Source organism: Candoia aspera, chromosome 2 (assembly GCF_035149785.1).
Source record: "Candoia aspera isolate rCanAsp1 chromosome 2, rCanAsp1.hap2, whole genome shotgun sequence".
Taxonomy (NCBI): domain Eukaryota; kingdom Metazoa; phylum Chordata; class Lepidosauria; order Squamata; family Boidae; genus Candoia; species Candoia aspera.
Window position 1 is genome coordinate 146,396,788 of NC_086154.1, and position 17,600 is coordinate 146,414,387.

The following is a 17,600-nucleotide window of genomic DNA, read 5'->3' on the forward strand; positions in this document are numbered from 1 at the left end:
GCATCAGTTTTCTAATCTCCTTTGTGCAGAAGAAAAAAAATTACCAAAAAAAAAATCTATCAGGAAAAGTTCAAATGCATGTGTTGCCATAAAAATGTGTAATGGGTTTACTAATGTAGGGGAAAACTGGCCTTTTTCTGGTGTTGGACTGCAAATCTAGTATGTTAGCTAGGATTAAGAGTTTACCAGCATCCAAATATCATAGCATGACAATGCTAGATTAAATTTAAATCTAGTTTCTATACACAAGATGTAATTCTGTTTAATGTTAGGCCCCTTTTGGCTATCATGTTCATTCCTTTTGCCCATGTATTTCTAGTTAGAATTGGAATATCCTAGCTTTAACTTCTAGCATCTGCAAGTCTTAGTCCTACATAAAGTTTAGTTCTTCCACCTTTAGGGTGAGTTGCACATATAATTGGGGTCTGGATAACTTCTCTGCAGTCTCCACATGCAGCTAGGAAGCCACAACTCTTCCCTATACTTGGACTTAGCTAAGTGTGTTGGAATTGCAGTCTCAAAGCATGCCAAAGATTTACAATTAAATTTCAACTTCTGACATGTTTTGCCAACACTGGCTTGTTGCTGCAACCTGGATATGCTGGTCTAGAGTACAGGGTGGAGAAAGGTCTCAGAAACTGGAAACACACCTCACGTATTTCTGCTTCACCTCATTCTTCTAGCATCATACAATCAGATCACAACGTTCTCTGGTTCTCCTAGTTCAGCCGCTTTCAATGGTCTGGCTACCTATGAAGCCCTTCTGGATGCTCGTCGAAAGTGAACCTTTCCGGTCCCCGGTTCCACTCTGCGCCTTCACTAAGACGTCATCCCTTGAGTCCGGGACTGTAGAGGAGCGTCCTGGCTGCTCAAGGGGCTTCACCCCACCCAGCCAACTGGCACAGACGTGAGACAGAATCCGCTGGCAGGTTTTCGGGTGGGAAGACGGAGGAAGGGAGGCAACGTTTCCATTCGCCTCTGGGGGCGCGAGCGAGAAACCTAACATGGCTGCCACAGAAAATCACTTTGTCCTGGAGAGCGATAACTGGGCGGGAAGCGAAGCTCCGTGTGTTGGCTGAAAGGAGCCTGGTAGCGAGGGTTAAAGGGGCGGAGCTTGCCAGGAAAGTCCCTATTGGTTTGCGCTGACTCCTATCACTGGGTAGGCGTGGCCTCTTACCTAAACCCGCCTTTGCTGGGAAATGACCAGAGTCCCTTCTTCAGCCGTCCTAATTGGCCGCCGCACGCGACCAATGACAACCATGTCTGTGCAAGGATGGTCCGCCTTCCGTGTGTAGTTGGACAAATTTTTACTTAATCCAAGTACGATTGGTCTATCCCGACCGCCTATCAGATTTTTCAGGAGGTGGCTGGCGATTGGTCGTCGTGGTCCATCATTCCGGAATCAGACAGCGCCCGATGACACGATCAAACAGAAGTTGAGGAGCACGGTGCTTTCCCATTGCTTGCCCTCTATTGTCAATCTGATGATGGGGCGGACTCGGCCCTCTTTTATATGACGGCAGCGCTCCAAGAAGTTTGCATAGGGTTATACAATAGGGTGGAGGTTTCTGTCAATCACGAAGTGGGAGGGGTCTGTAAGGGGCAGCTGTGGAGAGTCCGGGCGGCGGCGGCGGCGGCGGTCAGGGAGCCGGGTGGAGCCGGCAGTTGGATAAAACCAGACCGGTAAGGTGGCAATTCGTAGGAGATTGGATAAGAAAAGATTAGAACACTTTTTTTCCAGAGCGTGAGATCATATTAGAAGTTTTGGGGGTTCAAAGTTGAAGGGCTGCAGCTTTAAAAAAAAAAAAAAAAGCTGTTGGGGTAAAGTTGGTTGCGGGGTGGGAAGGAATCGGAGAGGTGTCTGGGGCGCATGCGCGAAGTGAGAAGACAGTTGGCGGCTGGTGCTTCCTTCCTAGCCGGGGTTGGGGAGGGGTGAAGGGATTTTGATTGGGTGGGGAGGGTCTTAGTTATGAAGTTGGGGGGGGTGCATCTACGGGGTCCCTCGCGCACGTCCAGCTTAGTTTTGTAGCGTGAGGCGGGGGCAGCTTATGAAAAAGAGTCAAGTAACGCCCGCTGGTTTCCGGCTCGATTCGGAAATCTCCATTTTACACGATAAAAGTGGGAAAGGCGCGCTGGAAATCCCCTTCGAGGGGAGCGGGCAAGCCTTCTAGACGTGTTTTTCTGCCGCGGCCTCTACACTTTCCTTCGTCGTCTGTTTTCACAATGAAGTTGAAGTGAGTTCGGATGACAGACGCAAATACTTGTTTGTACGTAATATTTGTGCAGTCTCTAACATAGTTTCTTGGGCGGTCGTAGATTTAGGACCATGATGTAGGACCGTAGTGAAAACTTGACCTGATAAAAAGGAGTAGAAAGTTGTAATTGCTGTATTATCCTGATCACAAAGGGGTATAGAAGTTTGTACATCACAGTTTTACTGATAATAGGAAGTTTGGGAACTTTTGAAGCCTTGCAAAACACATTTTCCCTTTCTTGTTGGAAAATGAAATCTCCTCAAATATATGCAGTGTTTTCTTGCCCTGAGAATACTGAAAAGTGAATGTATATGTTTTTATTCCTGATTGGACAATAACAAATTTTAAACATGAAACTTTACCACTTCTAGGTATATCTTAGTTTTGGCCAGTTGAAAATTAGAGAAGAACCAAGACCACAAATTTTGTGGTAAATTTAAAAATGTAGTTTCATCTTAGTCTGTGGACTTAAGCATTCTCATTCATAAATAGGAAGGACAGTTTAAGAGAGAGCACACACATTATTATTAAAGTATGATTACAATTGCACAATAAGTTTCAGTCATTATATACTGTATAAGTGCAATCCTCAGTGTGCTGATTTGGGAGTCAAATTTAATTTTATTAAGTCAGTTGAATTTTGTGAATTAAGTTTCTGTAGAAATTTGGAGTGTGCTGCATATATTGCAATACTGTTCTTCATTTCTCCAATCAATGTGAAAGATCCATAATCTAAACATTTTCTTTCAGCTTCATGTATATTGAAAGTTTTCAGGAATTAAGTTTTGACAGCTGTTTTGTATGTTTGTGTCTTGAATATGTGTATATTTGCAGATGCCTGCATCATGTATAGCAGCCTTGCCCAACCTTTTGACTCTGGAGGAACCCTTGAACTATTTTTCAGGCCTTGGGGAACCCCTGCACATTCAGGCTCAAATATAGGCCAGAAGTTACAAAATTATTTTATTTGTTTCATGTGTAGGCCTGTATATAGGCATTAACAGTGTTCTTAAACTAAAAATAAAGGATGAAACTTACCTCTTCAATGTGAAGTTGCCCACATTTGAAATAATAATAATAATGGATTATTACTCTGTTGGTAGATTTTTGAGTGCTCTTAATAGTATTTCTTGTATATTGATCTTCTTTTGTGGCACCCCTATAACAGTGCCCACTTAAGCAACTTTTTTAATTTTGGAAGAGAAACGCCAGTGTAAGGTCCTGTTTTTCAAAGCTTCCTCTTTTTCCAGTGAAAAAAATGAAGGGTGATACATCCACCCAGGAGGAGTACAAAATGTTCCAACCACTCTTTTTATTCCCCCTTATCTAACTTTATGTTTTCTTTAAGTCAGAGATGGGCAACAGTCAGCATGTGGTAATTCTCTGGAAGATTTGCAGTACATTAGATCAGCAAGGAATTGATTGAATCGTTTAATAATAGTTCCCAGAAAAACTGCTTGTTCTAAATTGGGAGAAATTTAATCTTGAAAGGAAATAGAAGTAGATTAGTGCATTTAAAAACTTGGGTGCAGACTCTGATTTTGGTGTTGAATACAGGTTCTTGAGCTGAGCATGTCCTTGGAGGAATCTTGTTCTATGATTGTATTTAATTTATTGAGGCTTGTTTTTGTTTGCTCACTAATTTGTTTCCAAAAGTTCTGAGATTCAGCAATTTCAGTTTCAATTTATTATAGCCATTCTTCAAAAAAAAGCAATTAACTAAGTAGATCCTATCTCTCTAAATGAGAGGAGGCACTATGTGGCACTTTTCTCACAATGTTTATGATCAACTATCATTCTGCTTAGTCAACCATTCTGGCTAGAACTGATAATAAATTGGAATTCAACAGTATCTCAAGGGCTGCAGATTGTTAAATCCTGCTCATCCTTCTCTTAATGTTCTTTTCTAAACATTCAACTATTCTTCCTGTAATACAGGGAAAATCACTGGATTGCACTATGGATATAACACATCTCAACCTTATCTCCTAACTGTTCTTGAAATATGGGAATATTTGTTTCCAGCAATTTGTTGTTAGTCCCCTAGTTCTAGAGACAATTGTATGGGAATCTTAATCTTTTGGAAAATTACAATTAACAATTTTCTTACATTAGAAGCATTCTTTCTCAAATATGAATAGCACTGTTGTTGATAGGTTGTATATAAGAATGGGGACAAAATGCTGTCAAATCCCTATACTGAGCTGCTACAGTTCTTAATTGTGGGCTATGTGAAACTTTCTCGGCAGGTAAATTGTTACTGTGAATTAGCCCTCTTGGAGGGCATCATGTTGAAGATGATTGTTCTATGGCTTTCTTAGATCACTGGGGTGATGCTGATTTCATTGTAGTTTGAGGCAGGGTGAATGGGCTCTGTCTGTTGCTCTTTTTAAAGTAATCTTATGAAAAGAGATTCCATTGCAGTGAAAGAGTAAAGGAGCAGCTGACCTGGGTGTTTGTCCAAATAGAATTGTTCTGGGGAGGCCAGCCTGAATTCTGTATACTAGAATTTGGGGGCTGGTTTTGGTGACTAAATATAGGAAACATTTTTTAGCGCTCGCACCCTGTGCTCCTTAATCAGATCATAATAAAATTGTTTGCCAACCTGCTGAGTCACTTGAGGATGTTGACTCTAATCATACACTAGACGAGAATAACAGTTTAGTTTTAGAGTTTCTTTTAATTGGAACTGTGTCTCTTTGATGATTGCAGTCTAGCACCAAGGAGAGGTTAACGCTGATTGCTCTAATGGAGGATTCTCTAGTAGTATGAAGTCTCTCTCTGGAGGATTCATATGGAACTGAATTTTATCAGTTAATTCCTGCCCTTAAAATCTTTTAATAAGTATTTACTGTAAATCTTGGTCAAGTAGATTGTATGCTCTTTCCTTCTGAGTATATGAGAAAAGGCTGTTTAGAGCACCAGATACTGGTGTAACTTTCCTGGCCTTAAATATCCTGTCAATGCACATCCAAAGCAGTTATTATTCAGTTCCTCCATTACTCATCCTGAGTTATGGTATAAAAACTTGATCATCTTTAAAAACAGCATGCAGGTTTCCAGCAACATTAAACTTGTAGTGTCCGATTTCAGAACTGGGCAATGAGAATTTTTCCTAGAGAAAAAGGCTTCTGTTTTGGATCTGATGAGTCAAACTGTAGAAAATGCCAATTAACTCATTCAGTCCTTCTTCATAAGCGTTGTCAATATGACATTTACTAATATGGTAGATTACATTTTTGATGCAAATAAAAATTTAAATACACACATTTTTTTAAATAAAAAAGAGAATAGTCATAGCTGTTTTGGTCTTGCTGTAAATCAAGGTTCCAGAACTTAAGGCCCTCAGGTTATTGTCGAGCTGCAATTTACATCAGTTGCCCGCCAGTGTGGCCAATAGCTGTATCTGATTGGATCTGTACAGCGACATCTGATGTTGTATAGTTGCACTTGTGATATATACTGAACACAGATACACAGAAGCACGTTTCCCCTGGTGTCACTGAACTCCAGATTTCTAAGGCTAGGCTGTTACTTATATTAAAGAAGCATTAGTTAAATTAAGTGCAAGTAAATGCACGGTTAGAGCACATACAATTGCTAACCTGCTTCACTCATCTTACTAAGCTATGGTTTGTTTAATCATGCTTTTAAATAAGCCACTGCTGGCTGGGTTTGCATAATGTGTTGTCCTATAAAACTTAGTATGTAAATCATTTTGTGGTGGCTAGGCTACTGCAGGCTAAAAGTCCCGTCAGCCTCTAAGAGCACAACTTTTATCATGACTTCAGTTGTCAGTAAGCTTCCAGGCCCAGTTCGGATACCTGGTTATTGTATTGATTTGTTGGCTTTGTAAGACTGCCTATTTATCAAACATTCTTCATGGTGCGGCACTGGGATCTAGCAGGCACTGCCTTGGCAAAACTGAATCTGACTGTCTAGTCTAGTCACTTAGAGGAAGCCTGTTGACAATACCTGTCCCTGGAAGAGATGTATGGGGGTAGATTAGGCAGCAGGCCTTCTCTGTAATAGCCATCAGCCTTCGGAACTCTCCTCCTGGAAGTAGGTACAGCTCCTACTCTTTTTTTAGCCTTCCAAAGCAACTTAAAGCTATTTCATTTCAAGTGCTTTTGGCTCCAGTGAGTGAGTGGGCAGTGGTACTTATTAGAGGTATTTACTTGGAATTTTATTTCCATGTTGTAAGTTGACTTTTATATTTATATGCTGCCCAGAATCCTTAAAGATAGGGACGGGTTCTAAAAATTTATAAGCAAATATATAAAGGTGGGTTCAAACAGCATACTGAACTAGGGATCAGAAACATTTCAGATACCATGTGATTTCACAGACATCAAAAATAAAATGACTATGGGACTTTGGCCATTTTGAAAAATACAGGTATCCTCACTTACCGATGGTAATTGGGATTGGGAACTCAGTTGCTAAGTGATGAGATCGTAAAGTGCAACATCATGGACTTACGATGGCAGTTCCAGCGGTCCCAGTTGTTGTCACTAGGCAAATCCCATGGAGTTGTAGCATCCTGTGGTCACGTTTGCCATTTGCAACCTCCAGCCGGCTTCCCCATTAACTTTGCTCGTTGGAAGCCAGCAGTGAAGGTCACAAATGGCAATCCCTTGACTGCGGGATGCTGCAATGTTGTAACTGCGATCCAGTTGCCAGCATCCAAATCGCAATCACATGACCATAGGGATGCTGCAACGGCCACTACTACTAGGGCCAGTCTTAAGTCCCCCTCATTCAGTGCTGTTGTAACTTTGGTCGCTTAACAAGTGGTCGTTAAATGAGGACTACCTGTAATTTAATTTGGGGATCCTGTGGGTGCTTGATATATTCAAAGTTGTAAGAAAAGCAGAATGAGACAAGCTGCATAACTGTCCCTCATGACCTTCCGTCTGGACTACTGCCATGCATTTTACATGGGGCTGCCCTTGAAGAGCATTTGGAAGCTTCAACTGATGCAGAATGCGGCAGCACTGATAGTAAATGGCGTCGGGTATTCGGTGAACTGGCTTGGTTGCCAGTGAGCTTCCAGGTGCAATTCAAGGTGCTGGTTGTCACCTTTAAAGGCCTTCATGGCTTGGGACCAGGTTACTTTAGGGACTGCCTCTCCCCATTTGTTTCTACCTACCCAATCTGGTCAGGCAGGATGGGCATACTTTGGGTCTCATCAGCTAAGCAGTGCTGGTTGGCAGGGCCTAGAAGATGTACCTTTTCTGCCCTAGCGCCCACCCTATGGAACATTCCCCCTCCGGAGATCAGGATGGCCCCAATCCTGCTGGCCTTTCAGAAGTCCTTAAAGACCTGGCTGTGTGCCCGGGCCTGGGGCTTCAAGTGTGGGCAGGGATCTGTTTCTTGATTGCATTAGTGACTATGGTAGGTGATATATTCTCAGCTGCTATGTATTTTAATTTTTTTAGCCACCCAGAGTCACTTGTTGAGATGAGGGGCCATGCAAATTGAATGAATGAATGAATAATGGCTTATTGCATCAATAATACGATTTTATTAAATCATATTAAAGAGACTTAGGATGAATAACTTGTTAAATTACCTTTAGTTTTAGGACAAGTAAAAGAGTCCCTCTTTTGCGGGAGATGGGTGGTAGCAAAATTTGAATAATAAATAAATACCTACTTGAGCATATATTGCATAGAATATTGTCATTACATACACAATGTAGCTTTCACTTGTAGTGGTACTACTATAAGAAATTTTTGCAGTGAAGCATAACTTCTAACTTCTTGCAGGTCAGAAATAGATCTCTTGTCAATCTCAGGCCCAAACCTCTGGAATGCACTCCCTGTTGAACTGGGAATGTAACCTCCTTTTTGGCATTTAAAAATGCCTGACACCACATTTTTAAAAATAGACTTTTAATAATTAACAGTTAAAATGAAATTTGGACTATTATTTTAATGTTTTAGATTATTATATGTTTAGTGTAAATTCCCATAAGACTTTCGTTGCCAATACTGCAAAAGAAAACTGTCTATGAGATCTAATTTTTTGTTGTGCTTGTTTATGTGACACAATTTAATATTTCAAGTGAGGGTGAGCATTTTTTGAAAAAAAGTTTGATTTTATTTATATGTGATTCTAGCTCAGTTGTATCCCTTGACCTACTAGTTCTGTGTCTCCCTGTTTGTTTTAAATAAGATGTCCAGACCCAAGTTTAGCATCTCGGGGATGACTATGCCTGCTTTGTGCATCAACATTTGTAGAAATCCTTCTTCCGCAACATGTTTTGCCACAGGAATGGATTGCACTGTTAGAGCTGCTCAGTGTACATCCCAACATTAGAACAGTGTTTAGTACTTGCTCACTTTTCCATTATTGTATCGGTATCAGTCTTTGCTGATAAATGATTTTTTGCCAAATTCACATTTTTTTTAGTTTCAGAGTTATAATCTGTTAGCCAAAAGGACCTTCCACATGACTTTTAACAATCTTGTTTTATGCAACATTTACAAGAATTGAGATCAATACTTTACATAGTAATGACTCACCCTGCCTCTCCCAAAATGCTTTCCTGCCTCTCCCTAGCTTCCTTGGTTGGTAAAGATTGTAGATGATTGATATTCCAGTGAAACTGAATATTGTCTTAGAAAAGACGGTAGTAATTGGGGCCAAACCGAAGATACAGTAAACCTCAGATTTCTGGGATTTAGATAATACAGCACTTCTGTTTGTATGGCTTTACATTCATACTGATTAAAATAAGTGTAAAATAGGAGGTCCCCAGGTTAGATATCAGTCATGAACAGATTGACTTTAAGAAAACCATAGTTTTAATTTCACATTGCCACTTCTCTTTAACTCTTGCCCTGCCATTTTGGAAATCCTTGAATGACAGATTCATAGTAGTGTTCTGTCTCCCTTGGGACCAACATGGACTGTGTCCAAATGCTCCCCATGAGATGTGGGATCTACCAACACTGATAACACCAACAACACTGATACAGTATTACCTGAACAAGCCATTACCTTAGATCCCATTTTATGGTATATGATGGTGGATATGAGTTGCTTTACAGCATTGTTGTAATACATGTCCCTCTTCTAATTTCAGAATAATTTATCATAGGAAGCTGGTATTCAGTTTAAATCAGTTTTGATATGTAAGGAAAAAGATCACTGAGCACATTCAGCTCATTTGTGAGAGAGACACTCTGAAGAGAATTGCCTGTTTAATACAGGCCAGTCTTTGCAGTAGAGAGGATTGCTGTGGATCCAGTTGTGGGTTCAGAACTGATCTTCTCAAAAATATATGGAAGGGGTTGACTATTGCTTTCCTTTCCTTTAAAAAGAGAAGTTTCCTGTCTTGTAGAAGACAATTATATACCTGAAAAAATGTAAGGAAAGCTCAGAAGGTGGTCAGATAGGTTTTTCACTCATTAAAAGGGTCATGGTTTAATACATTGCCTGGCTTCTTGTCTTTCCCTCTAATGATCGAAATTTGAATAGGAATATTTGTGCCATATGCAATTACTTGTTCTCCTTATGCATTTGCTTCAGGTTTCAGAACTGTTATTCTTATGGAGCTATCATTGTCACTGAGTAATTTCTCTAAATTGGTCATCTGAACTAGCAGTGATTTACTATTATGTCATGATTCTTGGTTTTGACACCACCATTCTGTGCAGAACTATGCAACTGTGTTAACTCTAATAGAAAAGCAGGAAGAAGATCTAAAATAAGCTCTAAATTAAGAGAGACTGCTGCAGCTTGAGGCATACAAAAGCGGATAATGGAATAAAACTGCTTATTATGGATATTACTGTGTATATATGAATAAAAAATAAATGTTTGCTAGACTGGGAAGTCAAGCATTGCAGGAGAAAGTTCCAGAAATCATGTCTGGAATCTTGTCAAGAAAATGTTTATTCACCAGGAATCAAATGCAGTGAGTGAAATTTTAAAATGTCTTAGTAATGAAAATCTTATTTGGTATATCCTCTTGTCACTTAATTTTTTTTTTCAGTTTTGATGATCTTTCCATATTCAGACAGTCTTAATCTTATACTGTACCTCTTGAAACTGCATTGCCATCCACAGTTCTTGAAACTTCTTGGGTTGCAGTTCATGTTCTGGTTCCACCAGAATACAGGCCTCCATTTTTTATTTGATGATTTTTACTTCTCTTGATATTTCATTTTGAAATTAATATGGTTTATCTGCATTGCAGATAAAGCAACTCACGGTTCTGGAGAAAGTGCAACTTTAGTTACAGTGGGGTTTCCAACTCTTGGGGTCAGTGAGCACATCTGGAATTCTGGCAACATGTTTCGAGATTTTTTTTCAAAATAGCAGCCCTGGTGCATTTGACAGGCTTAACCACACAATTGCCCTCTGGTAATTTTCAGCGCCTGTTCCTGCTTCCTAGGATGCTCTCTACCACCTCAGGTTTATTTCCATCCTTTTTCTGAGCAGGGGGGCATGTACTTGACAACAGCCACCTCCAGTTTTAATTTTCTAAAGATGCCTCGGGGATATATGAGTGTCCAAAAGTTTTGAAAATAAAGATTATACTTGAGTCTCTGTAGCATGATAGCTTTCTTTAAGGTAAGGCAGTCTAAAAGTAAAATTAAGTGGGACAATATTTAATACTTCTTACCCCCCCCAAAGTGCATCTAGAGCCATGTGATCAGTTGCTTAAGAATATACTTCTTTTAGTAGAGATGGCTGCCATACGCAAGAAACTTGTCATTGTGGGAGATGGAGCTTGTGGAAAAACCTGCCTGCTTATTGTCTTCAGCAAGGACCAATTCCCAGAAGTCTATGTCCCCACTGTGTTCGAGAACTACGTGGCTGACATTGAAGTGGATGGAAAACAGGTAATTTCCTGATCTTCAGGAATCGTCTGATTCTGTAGGAGTATGAAATTCAAAATGCAGCTGATGGAATGGGGTGACAGTAAGATACATTTGTATTCTGCATACGTTTCTGGATATATGCAGAAGAGAAAATAAGTTATTTAACTCTGTGGGGTGTGTTTTTGAAATAAGTTTGGGAATGCATGAAGTGTCTAGTGAAGTGTGACATAAGTTATGGGTCTGTCTTTTACCTATTGCTTCGGGGCATTGGGCCATCCAGTGCACATATCTGAGGTTAAACATATTTCTCTTTTCTGATTGATCTGTGCAATGCTGATGCCCTGATTTGCTCTATCTGCTGAAGAACAGAAATTAAAATTAGTGTGAAAGAAAATGTGGTAAAAAGAAAATAGTTTTTTTGGAACTGCATTTCTTTTTCTGGTTGAATTCAATTAATACCATGTGCTTTGATTCTGGAGACCGTGAGTTCTAGTCCCACCTTAGACGTGAAAGCCGGCTGGGTGACCTTGGGCCAGTTCCTCTCTCTCTCAGCCCAACCCGCCTCACAGGGTTGTTGTTGTGGGGAAAAGAGGAGGAGGAAGGAGTATGAGGTTATGTTCGCCGCTTTGAGTTATTTATAAAAATAATAAAGCTGGATAGAAAAGTAAATAAATATTTCAGAATATACTCTTGAGCCCATGTCCCTATAGTTTGCCAACTTTGTACTTGTACAGGTAGAACTTGCCCTGTGGGATACCGCTGGCCAAGAAGACTATGACCGCTTGAGACCCCTGTCCTATCCAGATACAGATGTTATCCTCATGTGCTTCTCCATTGACAGCCCTGACAGTTTAGGTGAGTCCTTAATCTCTTTTGTCCAGGATGAGAATATGTAAGTTGGGAAGTAGGGCCGAGGGTCCTATTCTCCTTCTGAGTAGTGCATTGGGTTCTGTGCTCCAAAAACTGGAGTAAGGGCATGGAAAATGGTGGGTGGGACCAGGGTGCCCCCATTTTATTTAATTAAAAATTTAGTATAGTTAATTTGATGGCCCCATGTGTATACCATGCTTAATTTGTTGGTTACATTAAATATTGTGCTATTTATTAAAGCTTTATATTTCAGAGGGAACTTTTGGAGAGGCTCTGGAGACTGCCTTCAGGTTTTTGTGGGTTGTTTGCTGTCCCAGGGCCTCAGGTTGTCCATTCCTGGTATAGGGAAGAATGTGGAACCCACAGATTGTCTTCTTTTTCCTTTATCTCTTTAGAAATATTAATATACTCATGGTATCTATTCTTGAGCAAAACTGTCAATGTAGGAGGATATGTTTGTGCCATTTATTATATTTCCCCACAGCCATGCTGCTACTTAAGCTGTACTTTCTTCCTTTTCTGAGGATTTCAGTAATGTTCCATGAAGGGGAAGGGCACTTACCTTTCTTCTAGGCAGTAGTCCCATTGCAACTGTTTCTCAGATTTTGGCTCTGGGAAACCTTTGGCATTAAGATGTTTTTCCATGTGTTGTTGGTATAACCAGGATGTCTTTATATATTAATAGGATTAAGATGCTTAGATCATATTAAAGGTCACAATACTGCAAGGTTACAGATAGTTGTAAAGGGTTCACAAACTTTCTATCACCACTGTACTATTGTCTTATAACCAAACTGCTCAATGAATTGGAGCCTCTCCTGTAAAGGTGTTGGTTGAATTCTGTTCTCTTCCTGCACAGAGAACATCCCTGAAAAGTGGACTCCAGAGGTCAAGCACTTCTGTCCCAATGTGCCTATCATCCTGGTAGGGAACAAGAAGGATTTGCGTAATGATGAACATACACGTCGGGAGTTAGCCAAGATGAAGCAGGTGAAGTCAAGAGCTTAATATCCCTTGCTGGACCTACTGTTGTCATCAGAATGGAAATGCTTTGGATGCTGTTAGAGAAAACCCAAATAGTTACTCATTTAAGTAGCTGAAGATCCTTATCTAGGGTGGCATGTCATCTGAAGGAGCTGACATAAGTATTTGTCAGCAACCTCTCTTTTGAAAGAGAGGTTGCTGAGACATAAAGAAGATGTCTGTGAGGCTGTGATTACTGCATTTGGTAAACCTCCAACTTCACAGTCTTAGTCCTAGATTAATGATTGTTGAAAGTTACTTGTAGAAGCCCATAATTCTTGTCAGTGGATTTTTGCTATGAGTGCTACTTGCCTCTTATTTCCTTCCTCAGTATGAAGGCCAGGAGACCTCACTCTCTTTTTCTCCTTTAGGAACCAGTGAAGCCAGAGGAGGGCAGGGATATGGCCAACAGGATTAGTGCTTTTGGCTACCTGGAATGTTCTGCCAAAACAAAGGATGGAGTGCGGGAAGTGTTTGAGATGGCTACTCGAGCTGCCCTACAAGCCAAACGTGGGCGCAAGAAGACCTCATGCCAACTGCTCTAATTTCTCCCCAGCCTGCCTTCCCTGCCTGCCAGCCAAGTCATTGAGCTGTTAGCTTCCAGGCTTGCCTCCCCTCTGATACTGTGCTGAAGGCAGGACTGGCATGTCTCTTCGGAGGGGGAACCTGCTAGAGCTGGGCAGGGGTTCTTCTGGAGCATGGCAACTAACTATGGAGATGGGCTCCTCAATCTGTCCCAGGCTGTTCCCATCACTGTGCAGGGGTGGCATTTTCCCCTTCCATTACAAAAGTCTGACCCTTCCACAGAAGGTGCTGGCCTCTGATGGGTCAGTGGGAGAGCTCCTTGTCCTTCTATGCCTGCTTGCTCACAGCAGTCTTGCCTCTTTTGTTAGTAGCCCATGGCACTACATTGTTCTTGGCAATTCTTTTAGAGAAGACTTCCTGCAAAGTGTGAAAGCTTCTTGCTTTAGTAGTTTGAACATCCAGTCCCAGAGTGTTTCCCCCAGCTCGGAAGGGACTATTGATTTGTGAAACAAGTCACTCACTTTGGGAGGTGGGGAATGGAATGTAGTCCTCCAGCACAGCGGGCAACAATTCACTTAGCACCTCCTACCTTGGCAGATACATCGATCCCGTAGCTGCCTTTTCTGCTGTTCAGGATGTAGCAGACTTACTTTGGACCATGTCCCCGCTCTCAAGGAAAACAGACCAATTAAAAAGCCATCTAATTTAAGATTCTATTTGGAGGGCTGCCTTATGAAAATGGCACAGGCTCCTGTATCTTTTCCTTCTACCCTGTACCCTGAATAAGGTTTTCTTGAATAGAATATTTAATCTCCCATCAGCAGAGCAGGGAGCTTTTTCCTTCAGTCTGCCCAGGAGATTGGGTCTTACAGCGTGGACCCTTTTTAGTAGCAGATCTACATTTGTAAGCAGAGGTGCTATGGGCCAGATTTCTGGACCTCCTGTGGCTGAAATAGTCATGGCCACAGCTCCCAAGTGCAAAGGACCTACTCTGTTGCTTCTGTCTCTTCGCTCTCTTTCACTCCTGCTGCTGCCTCCTCTCTTCCCTCCCCATTTGTATTCACTGCGTTGCCACCGGGGTGTATGATTTTTGAGTTTAATTTGTATTCACATGTTTAAAAAGTGGTTGTTACTTTTCAAAATGTACTTGAAAGACAAATCTGTAATAAATTTGTAGCAATGTTTAGTATAGGTGGGGTTCTGCTTCTTGCCTCTTTACACATCTGCTGTCTAAAGGGAGCATTTTGCTCTGTGGCCAATAAAGCTGAATGTTGGTAGGGCAGGGTCTCAGGATAGTTCTCACTAGAGCATATAGTTCAAGAAAGTCGAGCGAATGGCATGTTGCATTTGGAGTAATTCATGTCCACCGTGAAGACAAAGAGCATTTCTTACCCCTAATGTTAAGAAATTGGGGGAAATACCCTAAGAACGACATAGTTAGGAACACAATGCAAAGAAGAAAATCCAGTGGGAAGCACAATTTGTCTTGGATCCTGCCACAAGCAATCCTGATAACCCTTCACTTTCCTGAGACCATATCGTTTCGGTAATAACGCACAAAAGCACCTACCTGTTCCACTTTAAGCGTACATGGGTGAAGCGAGGCAAACTAAACAAAAGCAATGTTTCAGGGTCAGATTTTAAATGGTCAGATGGTCAATGTTTCATAGTCAAATTTAAAATTTTTAAATCTACTGGAACCTCAGTACTCCTAGCTGTAATTTGGAACATTTTACTTGCTAGAAACTACTAGTTAGTCGTAAAGGAAATAATGATGGAAATGGTTAGCAGCATTCTGGTGTCAGGCAACTGGGATGTTCTGAGTTTGTTATTAAGTACATCTTAGTTCTACCTGAGCCATTTGTTCTCAATCCACATACACCTTCCCCAACTACTAGCCTTGTTAAAGAGAAAGTGGTTCAAGGGAAGACAGATATTTGTGCTGCTGCTTTATCTGTCCAGCAGGAGAAGCATTATGATGCTGATGTTGGTAATTCCCCAACATCTTATTTCCACTGCTGCTATTTGACACTGAAGCAATCTACACCATGGAGATCAATTTTTTTCAAGTAAAATAACAATCCTGCAACTTTGCAGAAATTCTTTCATTGGTTTCGCATTGGCAAGGGGCTTTACAATTCTGAGAAATCTTGCTTCATTAAAAGCTGGAAATCATTCTCAGTTTCTCCCACATAAAGCATACTTGTTTGCTTTGTAATTGGAAGGTCTACATTAAGGCTTCAACTGACATCATAGCCAGACAAGACAGTCAAAGACTATGCTAGCTGGATCATTCTGGACGGTACAGTGTGGCCCATCTGCAGGACAGCAAGTTGGGGATGGCTCACCTAGATGCTTATTTATGAAATAACTTGTGGCTGAATGCAGTGTAGATGCTTTGGATTTAGAAAACCCATGCATCTTATGTTGTACAGAGGAAAGAACTGGGGCTGCTAACAGTTGTCACTGATGGAGAGAAAACGTAATTTTCTACTTTAAGAAAATGCAATCAAGTGGGAAGTCTTTATATGCTGCATAGGAGCATTTCCCATGCTTAGCTGGGATTAATGGGGTTGTAAAACCTGCTGTATAAGCTACTTGAGCATGGTTGAGGGTGCACATTCCATTTTCTAGCCAGGCACTAGTCCTTTCCCATTTCAGAATAGTGGCAAGATAAACTCTATTGAAATCCGATTGCTAGGGGCTTCAGTAATTCTAAAAAGCACAATTATATAATGGAAAAGTATTCAGCATGATAGCTTTTTCTAATGGGGAAATCCGTGTAAACACACTAATGCAACTTTTAACTTAGAGTGCATGGATCTTCTCCAAAATGACCACTATATCAAAGCAGAAATGCGCAATGGCTAATAAAACTGAGATGTGGATCTAAAGCATGATAGCACTAGTGTTGCTTCTAAAAGTGAGTTGGCAGGACATTCCTCACTGAAATCTCGCCTATCAACTAGCGACTTTCACAGCATATTGTTTGTTTTTTTTTAATGTTCTCAGGTGTGAGCTGCATTCTATTTCCTCTCTATAGTAGTTATAAAGATTACTTCAGCTAGATAAGACTGCCAGGTAATCATGCTAAATACTTTTGCTTCCTGTCTTCAAAATCTGGTTCCCCTACCACTTATCATTCTACCTACCAAATTACTTGCTAGTGCTTGTGGATATTTAATCCCCTCGTTGCTTTGCCCAGATTTTTTTCAATGGTTAATTTAAAATGTCCTTGCCTGTCATTTGTTCCACATGGTGCACCCGTTTTGGAGATAAACTAATTTATCTTCCATATATACCCACATATATATTTATATTCACCTCCCAATATTAGTACTATACTGTATATGATGTAGGTTAAGGACACCCCTATGGCCATCAGAGGTTGTTCAAGTAACACGTAAAATTTACAAGGGGCCAGAGGCAGGGCTAGATCATGGCCAAATCCAGAAGCTGTAGAACATTGAAAATGGCTTTTTATTTAATGTGTAAGGCACGTTTATATTGCAGAACCGCAGAAGGCTCAAGCTTCCATTTCTGACCTATAGTAAATGAAGCTGACTACAGTGTCGTGGTTGACTACATTATGTAGAGCAACATTAAGTGCTGTTGAGTAATATAGGCCTTACTCATTACACTTAAAAATACTGGCTTGAATGGCTACTAGTCTAGAAATGATTTATCTTTGGAATGTTGCATGTTGCACACCCTGTGTAGCAGACACTCAGCCATTTCTGTTGCTGTGCCTAAATCACGTAGGATGGCTTTCCCTGCAACGGAGCTTGCTTGATACAACTTCATTTCATGGAAACCAGGAAGCCTTAAAGCAAGGGAATTTTGGAATGTGTTCAAAATCAGACCCTTGCCTCTAGTACATGTTACGATCTAGTATCCTCACTAGTTTCCCTTCCTATAATGTGTATTTTGTGACTAGTCATTACAAAAGCATTCCTGTAACCAATATTTTGTGACAATGCCCTCCGAACCCTAGAAGTTCCAGCTATGCCCACTGTCCCTAAAAGTTTTGGGAAAACTGCTCTAGAGATTTACAGAAAGCACAAAGATACCTGAATTCACCTATTGTAGG

At 40.8% G+C, this 17,600-nt stretch overlaps 1 protein-coding gene across 2 annotated transcripts; it reads left to right on the forward strand.

Moving 5' to 3' along the window:
• The first annotated feature begins 1,459 nt into the window (after window positions 1-1,459).
• On the forward strand, window positions 1,460-14,699 carry LOC134490775 (transforming protein RhoA-like). 2 transcript variants are annotated; one of them, XM_063294047.1, is made up of 5 exons: window positions 1,460-1,683; window positions 10,953-11,113; window positions 11,827-11,947; window positions 12,822-12,952; window positions 13,357-14,699. In XM_063294047.1, the coding sequence occupies exons 2-5, from the start codon at window positions 10,958-10,960 to the stop codon at window positions 13,528-13,530; spliced, it is 582 nt and encodes a 193-aa protein (XP_063150117.1). In that variant the 5' UTR covers window positions 1,460-1,683; window positions 10,953-10,957; the 3' UTR covers window positions 13,531-14,699. The 2 variants fall into 2 exon arrangements, with proteins under 2 accessions (XP_063150117.1, XP_063150116.1); XM_063294046.1 differs by having other exon boundaries at window positions 1,461-1,683; window positions 10,956-11,113.
• The last annotated feature ends 2,901 nt before the right edge of the window (window positions 14,700-17,600 follow it).

Coding starts and splice junctions, on each gene's coding strand:
- LOC134490775 (XM_063294047.1), top strand. CDS start 10,958: ATGGCTGCCATACGCAAGAAACTTGTCATTGTGGGAGATGGAGCTTGT. Junction 11,114..11,826: donor TTGAAGTGGATGGAAAACAG/GTAATTTCCTGA, acceptor GTACTTGTACAG/GTAGAACTTGCCCTGTGGGA. Junction 11,948..12,821: donor TGACAGCCCTGACAGTTTAG/GTGAGTCCTTAA, acceptor CTTCCTGCACAG/AGAACATCCCTGAAAAGTGG.